The sequence below is a fragment of the Heterodontus francisci genome, chromosome 22 (genome assembly GCF_036365525.1).
Source record: "Heterodontus francisci isolate sHetFra1 chromosome 22, sHetFra1.hap1, whole genome shotgun sequence".
In the NCBI taxonomy this organism is placed as follows: Eukaryota; Metazoa; Chordata; class Chondrichthyes; order Heterodontiformes; family Heterodontidae; genus Heterodontus; species Heterodontus francisci.
Window position 1 is genome coordinate 49,770,779 of NC_090392.1, and position 12,476 is coordinate 49,783,254.

General features: G+C 42.8%; 1 protein-coding gene across 3 annotated transcripts in view; it reads left to right on the forward strand.

Moving 5' to 3' along the window:
• cdon (cell adhesion associated, oncogene regulated) overlaps positions 1–12,476 on the forward strand; it is a 176,471-nt gene that overhangs the window by 126,356 nt on the left and 37,639 nt on the right. For all 3 annotated transcript variants that reach the window (XM_068053815.1, XM_068053813.1, XM_068053814.1), the window contains exons 8-10: positions 4,703–5,056; positions 9,435–9,754; positions 12,261–12,435. In XM_068053815.1, coding sequence (XP_067909916.1) covers positions 4,703–5,056; positions 9,435–9,754; positions 12,261–12,435 — 849 coding nt within the window. The remainder of the gene's footprint in view (positions 1–4,702; positions 5,057–9,434; positions 9,755–12,260; positions 12,436–12,476) is intronic.

Consider the following 12,476-nt stretch of genomic DNA (forward strand, 5'->3'; position numbering starts at 1 on the left):
GTAATTATAGACCTGTGAGCCTTACTTCGGTTGTGGGTAAAATGTTGGAAAAGGTTATAAGAGATAGGATTTATAATCATCTTGAAAAGAATAAGTTCATTAGAGATAGTCAGCACGGTTTTGTGAAGGGTAGGTCGTGCCTCACAAACCTTATTGAGTTTTTCGAGAAGGTGACCAAACAGGTGGATGAGGGTAAAGCCATGGATGTGGTCTATATGGATTTCAGTAAGGCGTTTGATAAAGTTCCCCACGGTAGGCTATTGCATAAAATACAGAAGTATGGGATTGAAGGTGAATTAGTGCTTTGGATCAGAAATTGGCTAGCTGAAAGAAGACAGAGGGTGGTGGTTGATGGTAAATGTTCATCCTGGAGTATAGTTTCTAGTGGTGTACCGCAAGGATCTGTTTTGGGGCCACTGCTGTTTGTCATTTTTATAAATGACCTGGATGAGGGTGTAGAAGGGTGGGTTAGTAAATTTGCGGATGACACGAAGGTCGGTGGAGTTGTGGATAGTGCCGAAGGATGTTGTAGGTTACAGAGGGACATAGATAGGCTGCAGAGCTGGGCTGAGAGATGGCAAATGGAGTTTAATGCGGAAAAGTGTGAGGTGATTCACTTTGGAAGGAGTAACAGGAATGCAGAATACTGGGCTAATGGGAAGATTCTTGGTAGTGTAGATGAGCAGAGAGATCTTGGTGTCCAGGTACATAAATCCCTGAAAGTTGCCACCCAGGTTAATAGAGCTGTTAAGAAGGCATATGGTGTGTTAGCTTTTATTAGTAGGGGGATCGAGTTTAGGAGCCACGAGGTCATGCTGCAGCTGTACAGAACTCTGGTGCAGCCGCACCTGGAGTATTGCGTGCAGTTCTGGTCACCGCATTATAGGAAGGATGTGGAAGCTTTGGAAAAGGTGCAGAGGAGATTTACTAGGATATTGCCTGGTATGGAGGGAAGGTCTTACGAGGAAAGGCTGAGGGACTTGAGGTTGTTTTCGTTAAAGAGAAGGAGGAGAAGAGGTGACTTAATAGAGACATATAAGATAATCAGAGGTTGGACAGGGTGGATAGTGAGAGCCTTTTTCCTCGGATGGTGATGGCAAACACGAGGGGACATAGCTTTAAGTTGAGGGGTGATAGATATAGGACAGATGTCAGAGGTAGTTTCTTTACACAGAGAGTAGTAGGGGCGTGGAACGCCCTGCCTGCAGCAGTAGTAGACTCGCCAACTTTAAGGGCATTTAAGTGGTCATTGGATAGACATATGGATGAAAATGGAATAGTGTAAGTCAGATGGTTTCACAGGTCGGCGCAACATCGAGGGCTGAAGGGCCTGTACTGCGCTGTAATGTTCTATGTTCTATTTGTTGATTGTGGGTTGTTGGTATTGTTACGACCGGGATGGGAAGAGTACACTGTCTTTTCTTGTTCCACTTCTACACAGGTCACAACATATATTTAAACGATTACCAGTTACCGATACGGTCAATCATATACTTTACTCTTTATCTCCAAATAAAATACACCAACCTGGTTTCTTCAATAAACAACAAAGCTATCAGTTTATTATAAAACCAGACTTGTCCAGTAACAAAGCAAAGCATCAACACAGATTGAAATATGAAAATTCCCTTTTTAAATAGCCCTCCCCCCCTCATATCGGCTAACTGACAAATAGAGATTTTCTCTGCAGAGCTCTTTTACAAAACAAAAACAAAAAAAGGAATACTTAGGCCAAATATTTGTTAATTTTTGAAGATAAAAGAGATGATATGGAAGGATGTCATTTGTTCCTTTTTTGGTCTGGTGTCCAGGTATATGGAGACGGGTCACTGGGATCTTTTCTGAAGCACTTCATTCTGGAGAAGTCAAAAGAAGTAACCTAGTAGGCTTTCCAGGAGAAATGTGGCATCAGGGGTTTCAGTTATCCCACTCTGGATTTGCAGCTTTTTCAAAGAAGTAGAGAAAGAGGAGCAGACATACTGGATTTCTGCGAGTCTCTTAGTGAGGTGCAGGAAAGATGAGCTGGGCGTTTCTCCCTTGGCAGGTTGATCTCCAACTGCTTTTCAACACAGTCCACACTCCAACTGAACCAAAACAATATCTCAAAAGCGAAACCCCAAACAGCAAGTCAGAATGTCCTGACCACTATAAATCATGACATGTCACTTCTTTGTAAACATCTCCCCCAGGTCACTAAGGTTTCTGTTGTTTATTGAGCTTAAGGCAAATGATTTTCAGTAACGGTTGTTTTCAAACAAGACCTATCAGTGACCCTTGTTTTAAAAAAAATCAAATCCTTGGAGTCTTTTCAGTTTTCCTAAATAAACCAATGTCCATAATTCTAACACAAATCCTCAAACAAAAAGCACTTTCATAACAGTCTTCTCTTCTTAGGCGGTCCTTCGGGAATGAGGATGACTTTCTTCCAATCCAGGGTTGTGGGACCTTAGGTGACTGAATAATCCAATTCTGCATCGGCACACTCTGCCACAGGTGGGGCAGGTGGTGTTTTGTGAGGCGAGTGAATGGGATGCCCGAAATTCCAAACACTCCTTCCGCTGTTTACACATGATCGCTGCCTGGGAATGTCGACGTTGTTCGAACTGGCTGGTACCATCGCGAATGCTTCTCCATTTTGGGCAGTCTCAGGCAAGAGGTTCCCACGAATCGGCGGAAATGTCACATTTTTTCAGGGAGGCTTTAAGGACATCCTTGTAGCATTTCCTCTGCCCTTCTGGTAGCCTCTTGCCGTGATGGAGCTCGGAGTAGAAAGCTTGTTTTGGGAATCTTGTGTCAGGCAGAGGACACTGATATTGGAGCACCTGTCCTGCCTCTCAATTTGCAGGATCTTGCGGAGGCACCGCTGGTGATATCTTTCCAGGACTTTGAGATATCTGCTGTACAGTGTCCATGTTTCCAAGACATACAGGAGGGCAAGTAACACTGCAGCCGTGTAGACAGTGTAAAAAAAAAGAAGCACTTTCATAACAGTATGTACAAATTGACTGACTGATTTGCCTACAGTACAACAGTGAATGCAAACTTGTTCTTTCTGACCTCGAGCACCTCTTACAAGACCACCCTCTTCAAAAACTAATTTCAGTGCTTCCAAGTGCCACATGATCTCCAAAAGTTGTTCATTTAAAAGCCCTACAAGGTGTTACTGACCGACAACTATGTTCCCACCTCTCACTATCCTTTGTTTCCCTTATTTCCTTTTGCTTGGCATCTGTTTTTTCTGCTTTGTAAAATCTTTGGTGCATCTTCGTATATTTTGTTAATAAGAAAATAGAGCTCACCCAGTGGCTCTGCAATTGTACCCACTGCCTTGTACTATACTGAGTCACAGACAAGAAAGGTCCCAGGGTCAATTCCCAGTCTTTGCTGAGATCGTTGATCTCAGTAGTGGGCAGTGCTACAGTTGGGTTTGGTGTCCATGAGTTTAGGGAGAAAATTCACAGTGTTCCTGCCATTCTCCCTTCCCTTGTTGCCTGAGGATTTTTGGCATTCGCTCCTTTCAACCATATAACAAATCTCAGAAAAAGCACCTATACGCCTTGCAGTGTCCGTGATTCTGCATTAATTGGACTGTTTTCCAATAATGTCAAGTTAGAAGTTGGCCACAGATAACTGACTCCTTGCTTTCCCTTTATAAATTTTGTTTTCACAACTTTTTTCCCATTTGTCGAGATGCTTGTGTATCTCAGCAAAGTCGTTATTCTTTATGGGTGAGTCTGGACAGTAACGGGGACAATTTGACAATAGTGGGAGGGGAAGGGAGACCACTGTCAAGCCTGGTTTTAACACTGCCTAAAAGAGTCCCACAGAGGCTCATTTTCCGCTTGTCACTGGGTCACCTCCACAAGAGGGGAAAAAGTTCAGAAAAAATTTACAAGGGGAAAGCAAGGAGTTAGTTATCTGTGGCCATCTTCTAACTTGACATTATTGAAGAACGGTACAATTAATGCATCATCACTGACACTGCAAGGTAAATGGGTGCTTTTTCTGAGAGTTGTTATGTAGTTAAAATGCGTGAAAGAGTGCCCAAAATCTTAAGAGAACGAGGGAAGAAGGGTGAGTGGCATTGGCAGTTTGTGGCCTGTAGGCAGCACAAGGACAGAAGTAAGTGTAGTCAGTCGCCCCTGGCAATATGAGACTATTCCAAGTGCTCAGTCGGGGAGAGAGCAGTTTTGGGAGCACTAGGCATAAAGAAGCAATAACTTGTTTCCACAGTGGGGGAGTAATTATGTCCCATATGTCTTACAGCGTCAGTGACAATGCACTAACTGCACTGTTCTTCAATAATATCAAGTTAGAAATCGGACAAAGATAACCAAGTCCTTGCTTTCCCTTCGTAAATTTTCTTTTCACAACTTTGTCTCACTTATCGATGTACTCATAGATGTGGTATCTCACTAAAGTGGTTATTCTTTATGGGTGAATCTAGATAGTAACCGGGGCAATTTGACCATAGTGGGAGTAGAAGGGAGACCACTGCCGAGAGGCCAAAGAGGCTCACGTTCCAGTACTCATCGCTGGGTAACACAGTAGCAGGAACCCTGTGAACTTTCATGGACACCAATGCAGGTCTCTGGGGGCTGAGCAGTAATGTCCCAAAGGCATTGTGCAAGAGGATGAAATTTGTGTTAATTTAAAAATTGTTTATTTCAGTGAGTGACTTCAGATTTATTCCTCTCTACAGATAGAGGCACAAGACCCGTGATTACCTCCCCACCCACCAATTTGAGAGTGACTGAAGGAGAATTTGTCACACTGACCTGCAATGCCACTGGACAGCCAACACCTATCATCCGCTGGTTTGATCGCCACGGACTAATCAGCAGCCACCCTTCACACATTCTCCGTTCGAAATCTCGGAACTCTCAACTATCTGACATGGGAAGTACAAGCTCCAATACCCCTCACCTCACCATGTCCAGGGCTGGATCGAGTTCTCTTTATATACGCACGGCATCGCTGGAAAGCTCAGGGCAATACGTTTGTGACGCCTCCAACAAAATGGGTTCAGTACAAGCAGGGGCCTTTCTCTCAGTTGGTAAGTTTATTTTCTATTCATCTGCCCTTACAGATCACATGTTGACCTACATTGTGATAATCCCTTGAGGTGATGTCTCACAACACTTGTCGTGCCAAAGTCTCTTTATTTTACCAACATATTACCAGAAAAGTAGTTGACAAGTTCTGTGAGGAAGTGACTGCGACAACCTTTAGAAAGATATGGATTCTGATCAAGAAAGAGATCAATGGCAGACTAGGAAGAGTGCCTTTGGTCATAGGAGTTATGGGTGAATTGTTGAATATAAAGAAATGTTTCTGAACTGAGTTCTCTGCACATAATGCTATTTGTGTGTGTTGCATTATTTTGCTTTGGCAATCATGATTTCCATAGTGACAGTTTTAGGCCTAATTGAGCTGAATTATTATTGAAACTCTCTCATCAAATCAGAAAATAAATCGATTGTAATTTTGGAATGCTGCTCTTGTCCTACTTTGCACTGATATTACACCTCCATCTGAATGTTAATAACATTCATCTTCCTGCCTCAGCCAGTTTTTCCACTCTTGGAGATGTAAGTCCTAATTGTCTCTAATCCTTAATGAACTTGGGAATGACCACTGAAATGTTTAGGTCTCTAAGCCCGTAACCGCTAGTGTCTTTGAGGCTTCTGGAATCCTTGTATCTGGGTACTCCGACTTCCCCATTTCCTCCTCTACCATACCTGAGTTAGCGATGGGAGGGGACTTTGATCCCTTCTCCTGACTGGATTCCCAAGCTCTGGAGATGATGATTCAGTCATTTACCCATGTGGCACTGCCCCACGCAGTTCCCCATGGCATTGGTGAGCTCACTGATGCAGCCTTGACTCAGCATAAAACAGTGGAGAGACTGTTTGCTGAAAAACCACACTGTTAGATGTAACCTCGTGGAAAATTGTGTATGACAGTCTGGCTGATTGCTAATGTTGATCTATATAACATTGAAAAATTATTCCACTTATACTCCCCTTTCACTAAAGTAGCATCATGATTGCAAGGAAGCCTGTGGTCTTCATTCATTTCAAACCTTCACAGCAAATATATGAAAAGTAGTTTGTTTACACTATATTGTCATCACAAAGCTGTGGTCAATAGTAAAATAAATGTCGGTTCCTTAAGGTGGCACAATGGAATTTCTTGCCAGTAGCATGATGTGCCACAAACTGTTCATTACCTGTGTCGTGCCTGATGAGCTTCTGTTGTCACCAGTTTGTGTGCATGTGTAAAATGTTATACTCTGTCAATTTGAGCTTATCCACTTGTGTGTTAGCTTGGCTCAGTTGGTTGCTCAGTCTCCCTTCTCGGTGAATCATACCAAGCACCAGCATTTGGATTCATAATCGAGGCAGATTGACTTTCCAGTTCAGTGCTGAAGGAGTGACATATTGTATCAGCTGCTGTGCTTAGGATGAGACATTAAAACCGAGACCATATCTGTCTGTTCAAAGATTTCATGGACTATTCAAAGAGCAGGAGCTCTTCTGGTATCCTGGCTAATATTGCTCCCTCAACCAATGCCACCAGAAAAATCAGATTGTGCTTGTAGTTTATGGGGTGTTGCTCGTGCAGAATGGCTAGATGACAATGGCCACTTCACTTCTTAAGGTGTTTAATTCTGAAATACTGTTTCAGCAGCACAAGATGATATTTTAGGTGAGCTTTTTCTTTTAGTGTAATTAACATTTCCAGTGCCAACACCGCATCGGCAAGATCATCAGTTGATCATGTGCCCCCTGCACCCCACGTATACAAAGAAGGGCGGAAACGTAAGCAAGAAGTGATTCCTTCCCCCCCTCTCTCCTCGTCCAACCCCACTCCCCCTGCCACCCACCCCCCCCCCCCCCCCACAACCGCCCCCGAACTCCCATTTCTCTTCGCTGCACTCATTGTCCACTCACATTTTGTCTCTTAATATCTGACTCGAATCTTGAGATTAAGTTGTGCTTGGTCTTTGCAGTCACATCTGATAGGTTTGGTTCCATGTCTGACAAGACACAAGGCTGTAGAATCTGTGTCATGCGTAGAGCTCTATTCTATGTTTAAACCTCCTGATAAGCTGCTTAGATGGGAACTTGCTGTATTTCTTGGGGAGAATGATATTCTATTCCTTTGAACATGGCCTCCCATATCCTGCAAATCGACTCATTATTTCTAATTTTGTCAATTAATGTGTTCTTTGAAAATAATAAATGTTGCTCTTTGAGTGACTTTGAGCCAGTATGTCTCTTGTGTATAAAAGAAAGTTCCTGCCATTAAGTCTACAATGGATATTGGGAACTGCAGTTTTTAGTTACACTCCCAGCACAAGACAGCATGAGTTGAGGGGAGCATGCGTGTGAATATAAATGTATGCACATGCATATTTGCATATGGTTGTATGCATGTGTCTGAGGGTAGCAACTGCTCAGGTGTTCTTGGAATTGGAATGGAATTATTTTTTATAACACGTATTTTCTATTTAACAATAGAAATTGGAATTTTCTCAAGTTTCTTGTGCGCTTAGTTCTATCCTGTGACATGGTTACAAGGGAATTAACAATACGGGGGTGGGAATTTGACAGTCCCGCAGATGTAGAAGGTAACTCACCATCTAACAAACTTGTGCAGCTATTGCAGTGAATAAACAATTATCCATTTTAGATCATATTGACTACAATCTTGAGTGGCTGTAAATAATACAAACATTTAGATAACATGCTTTTTTATTCTTCCTGCCAAAGTGGACAATTTCACACTTTCCCACATTATACTCCATTTGCCAGGTCTTTGCTCACTCACTTAACCTATCTATATCCCTTTGTAGCCCCCTTATGTCCTCTTCAGAAGTTACTTTCCTACCTATCTTTGTGTCGTCAGCAAATTTAGCAACCGTACCTTCAGTCCCTTCATCTAAGTCATTTATGTATGTTAATATATACTAATAGCTTACTGGCTCTATCACCTGGACAACATCTAACCTTTGTCATCTGCTGGGTATAAGCCTTTATGTTCCCCTGATTGCTTAATGGGACCGTATAGAGGAAGCTTTATCTATATCTAATCCATGCCGTACTTTGGTGTTGACACTAAGTGCAATGAGTTGGGATGTGTTCCATTGCCCTGCATAGACATGTCTCATCCCACCAACCACAAAAGCTCAGAGTTTTAGGTGTATACCAAATCTTAGCTGGTTCTAGGTTTTATTTATGATAATAGAGAGTGCAAAGAATGTTATCTGGCCTGAAATAAAAATCAGTAAAGATGTGTCAGAAGTCTGTGTGGCACCTGCTGCAGCATCAATTTCCCTGACTGCCAACATGGCAGCTTTGAAACGGGCTCACAAAGCAGGAGCTGCAGACTCCAAATTTCTCCAAATGCCCTTTCAAAATGAAACTTCTCATGAATAGGAGCACCATTAATTGGCAAGTGCCACATGAAGAGCAGATTCTTTCGAGCTGGGATTGATGCCAGATGTGCATAGGGTTAGCACAGCTTAGTTGCATCAACTGATACCACGTTTACACTGCGGTACCACCTTCATTGCAACACTAAAACAACTGAGTGCCTCCAAGATAGCTCATGCACAGTCTCTTGAGTCACAATTGTGATAATTCTCTGGCATCAGACTATCCATAATGTTGGGCAAGGTCTGTGTATAGGTTGGCAATGTAAAGTCAACATTGTCAGGATATTTGTGTGGGCTCAGCTGAATCAAAATAGCACCACTGGAGACCAATATTGCTTTGCTTTTGGCAGTTCTTTGGACATTCGTTTCATGAGGATGGTTCTGATATCTGTGGAGGCATTAGCAGTATCTCACTATATGACAGCTCTGACTTGAGGCAGTAACATAGTACAAGAAAAGTTTGCATTTATGTAGTGCCTTTCGCATTGTAAAAATGTCCCAAGTGTAACACGAAGTCAGCACCTCCAGAGTTAAGCATGATTGCAACTGGATGCTTCAGTATAAACACTACAAGATCAGCTGAGAGGTGCTGGCAGCCTCTCAGAATTGGTAGTTTCTTTGTTATTGAGAGATGTGCCAGTTTCAACAAGTGCAGCCCATCCTCCCCTATCCTGCTGCTGCCTGTGGTATCCTAAATAAATAAACGAGAGCAAACATAGTCTGGCTTCAATTAAATGAGAAATGCTGATAGTTTTTGTTGGTTTTCTTGCAAGAGGCAGGGAGCTGAACATCTGGGGACTGTGGAACATGTTTCCTCTGGCTCTGACTAGCAATCTTACTAGTTTGAACTAATGGCATTTTAATGTGGGGGAAGGGGACAGGAAGAATGTTAAGCAGCCAGCATTCTGCATGCTTGTGGTTTCTTGCAATTGGCAGCAGGGGCTATGCTTTTGAGAATAATTGCAATATACTTTTGTCTTTTCTCTACCAGTTCCCTTTGAAGCAAAGGCTGGGGTTGATGACCAAGAACCCACTCCACCAGCGAGAGGTTCAGATATTGTTCAGAGTGACGAAGGTGATAAAAGTGTGGACTATGATTCTAGCTATGACACTCTGCTGCCAGAAGAGCAGCCGACGAAAGAGTTCATTGCCCCGATGCCAACACAGAAGTTTCATGCTGCCCCTCCACCCGATGCTCCCATCATTCTCAGTGCCCCATATACCACCAACCCAGACAGTTATGATTTAATTTGGAGAGCGGGGAAAGATGGTGGCTCACCCATCAATGCCTACTTCGTCAAGTATCGCAAGGTATGGTATTGCTAATATATAAACATAATTGGAAAAACTTGAGGTTTGCTTCTGGCGACCTGGGGTTCAAAATACAATGCAATGGCATGAAAGTCTTACAGCACAAAAAGAGACCATTTGGTCCATCATACATGTGCTTGCTCTTTGAAAGAGCAGTCATGCTCAGTCCCTGCCTTCTGTCCAAAACGCTCCATCCTCAGTATCTCATCCTCAAGTATCTGTCCAGCTCCCTTTCAAAATTATGGAATCAGCTTCCACCACCTTTTCAAGTAGAGCACTCCAAATCCTGACAACTCTCAACAAAAATTTTTTTCCTCATTCCCTCTAGTCTCTTCTGTCCAATGGCTTTAAAAGTTCTAATGTGAAGTGAGTTAGGCAATGTCAATCTCGCTCCTAGTGGACATTGCTAATATATAAACATAATTGGAAAAACTTGAGGTTTGCTTCTGGCGACCTGGGGTTCAAAATACAATGCAATGGCATGAAAGTCTTACAGCACAAAAAGAGACCATTTGGTCCATCATACATGTGCTTGCTCTTTGAAAGAGCAGTCATGCTCAGTCCCTGCCTTCTGTCCAAAACGCTCCATCCTCAGTATCTCATCCTCAAGTATCTGTCCAGCTCCCTTTCAAAATTATGGAATCAGCTTCCACCACCTTTTCAAGTAGAGCACTCCAAATCCTGACAACTCTCAACAAAAATTTTTTTCCTCATTCCCTCTAGTCTCTTCTGTCCAATGGCTTTAAAAGTTCTAATGTGAAGTGAGTTAGGCAATGTCAATCTCGCTCCTAGTGGACATGTAGCTACGGCACAAAACATATTTGCACTAATCGGCAGTGTCACTCAGGCAGCCGAAGAATGATTGGTAAATGGAAGAAACCTACATCAATGCAATAAGGTATTCTCACTGAGGCACATTTTTGGGTAACAATAGAGGGAACCTTACTCTGCATTTTATTATCCTGTACCTGACGAGTCACGCATGGCATCCTCTATGACTGTGACCATGATGTCGCTCTTGATGTTTCTCAGCCACTCCCCAACAATTGATATGGTACACCATGACCTCTTCCTCCATTGCTTCTCTGTTGTTGAGCTCTGTGGGAATGCCCATACTTGGTTCTATTCTGCATACCTGTTGAAACACACTCAGCGCATGTTCAGCTACAGCTTCACTTTCCACCCCGTCCCTCAGAGATCAATCCTTGCCCCTCATCTGCATGTTGCCTGTTGATGGCATCACTTGCAGACATGAGGTTATATATGTCAGTGATACCCAGCTCTACCTATCCACCAGCCCCTTAATCCCACACTGTCCAACCAGTCCAAGATCCAAATTATGGATGAAGTCACAACTTCCTCCTACTGAATACTGGGAAGACTAAAGGCATAGTTTTCCCTCACTTCATCCCCGGCCCCTTTTCATAATCTTTGCTTACTTGCCACTTTGACTCCCCTCCTGAAGCTGAAACAGACTGTGCAAAATCTTTTGTGTCCCAATGAACTGAGAGTGGAACTTCAAATCCTACATCCGATCTAGCACCAAGACTACTAATTTTCACCTCTACAATATTATGCACCACCTTCATTATATCAGCCTCCGCACCAGTGAAACTATTGCACTCTGGAACTCTTGCAAATCCTTGCACCTCTTTTTGAAAACCTTCTGATAAATTAGATGTGTTATCTAAGGTTAGGAGCATTATTGCTTGTAATATACATTATATTCTGTTGCTCAGGTGCAGCGATATTTTACCTGCCCATTATGGTCGCAGAGTCCAATTGGCTTACCTAGAGATAAATTAAAGGTTAATTAGTATTATTAGTCAGGGGAGTTTACAGATCAATTGGTGTTTATAAATTTTCTGCACCAGGAGCAGAAGAAACAAGCATGAATGATTGCTTTCTTTCCCTTTAAATATATTGAAGTATGATAAGCTTCAAATATATGTATAAAAATATATTTAAGAGATGAGGTATGTTCTTCTTGAGACCTGAAAAAAAGGATTAAGTTGATGAGGGAAAGCCTACTGAAATGGATATTTTTTGCGAGAGACCTGGCCTATAAGTATCACTCCCAACCCAGTTATTAATGCTGTGGGCTCATTGTCATCCATGCAGAATGGTTTAGCATCCCTTCTCATTGCACTGGGGTGTCATTATTAGGCACAAGCTACTAATGTAGAGGCCCCAAACTGAGCCAGCAGAACCCCTTTAAAGCACTCTTGGCTCCCTTATTTAGTTGCATCACCCATAATAGTTTTATATGCTAGGAATTTAGAGTATACTGCATCATAGTTTCTTGTCTAAAGCCATCTGTCAGGTGATCAAGGAATAGTAGTGGAACGTCATCCTACCTGGTCCTAGGTCAGTCACATTATTTGGAGGGCGAAGACGAGTACAGCAGGCCATTGAAAATGTCGGGAAGTGGGGCAAAGTAGAATGAAGCTGAGGACTGCAAGGCACAATGCAGGAACTTATGACCAACTTCTCATTTTCATTTTAGCTTGACAACCGTGGGAATATGTTGGGAAGCTGGCACACAATCCGTGTTCCTGGCAGTGAGAATGAACTTCTACTTGCCGAGCTTGAACCCTCTAGTCTGTACGAGGTATTGATGGTTGCTCGAAGCGCTTCTGGTGAAGGACAGCCAGCCATGCTGACGTTCCGAACTGGCAAAGGTACAAAATCGCAAGCAAACTCAACACTGTATACAGTCAAG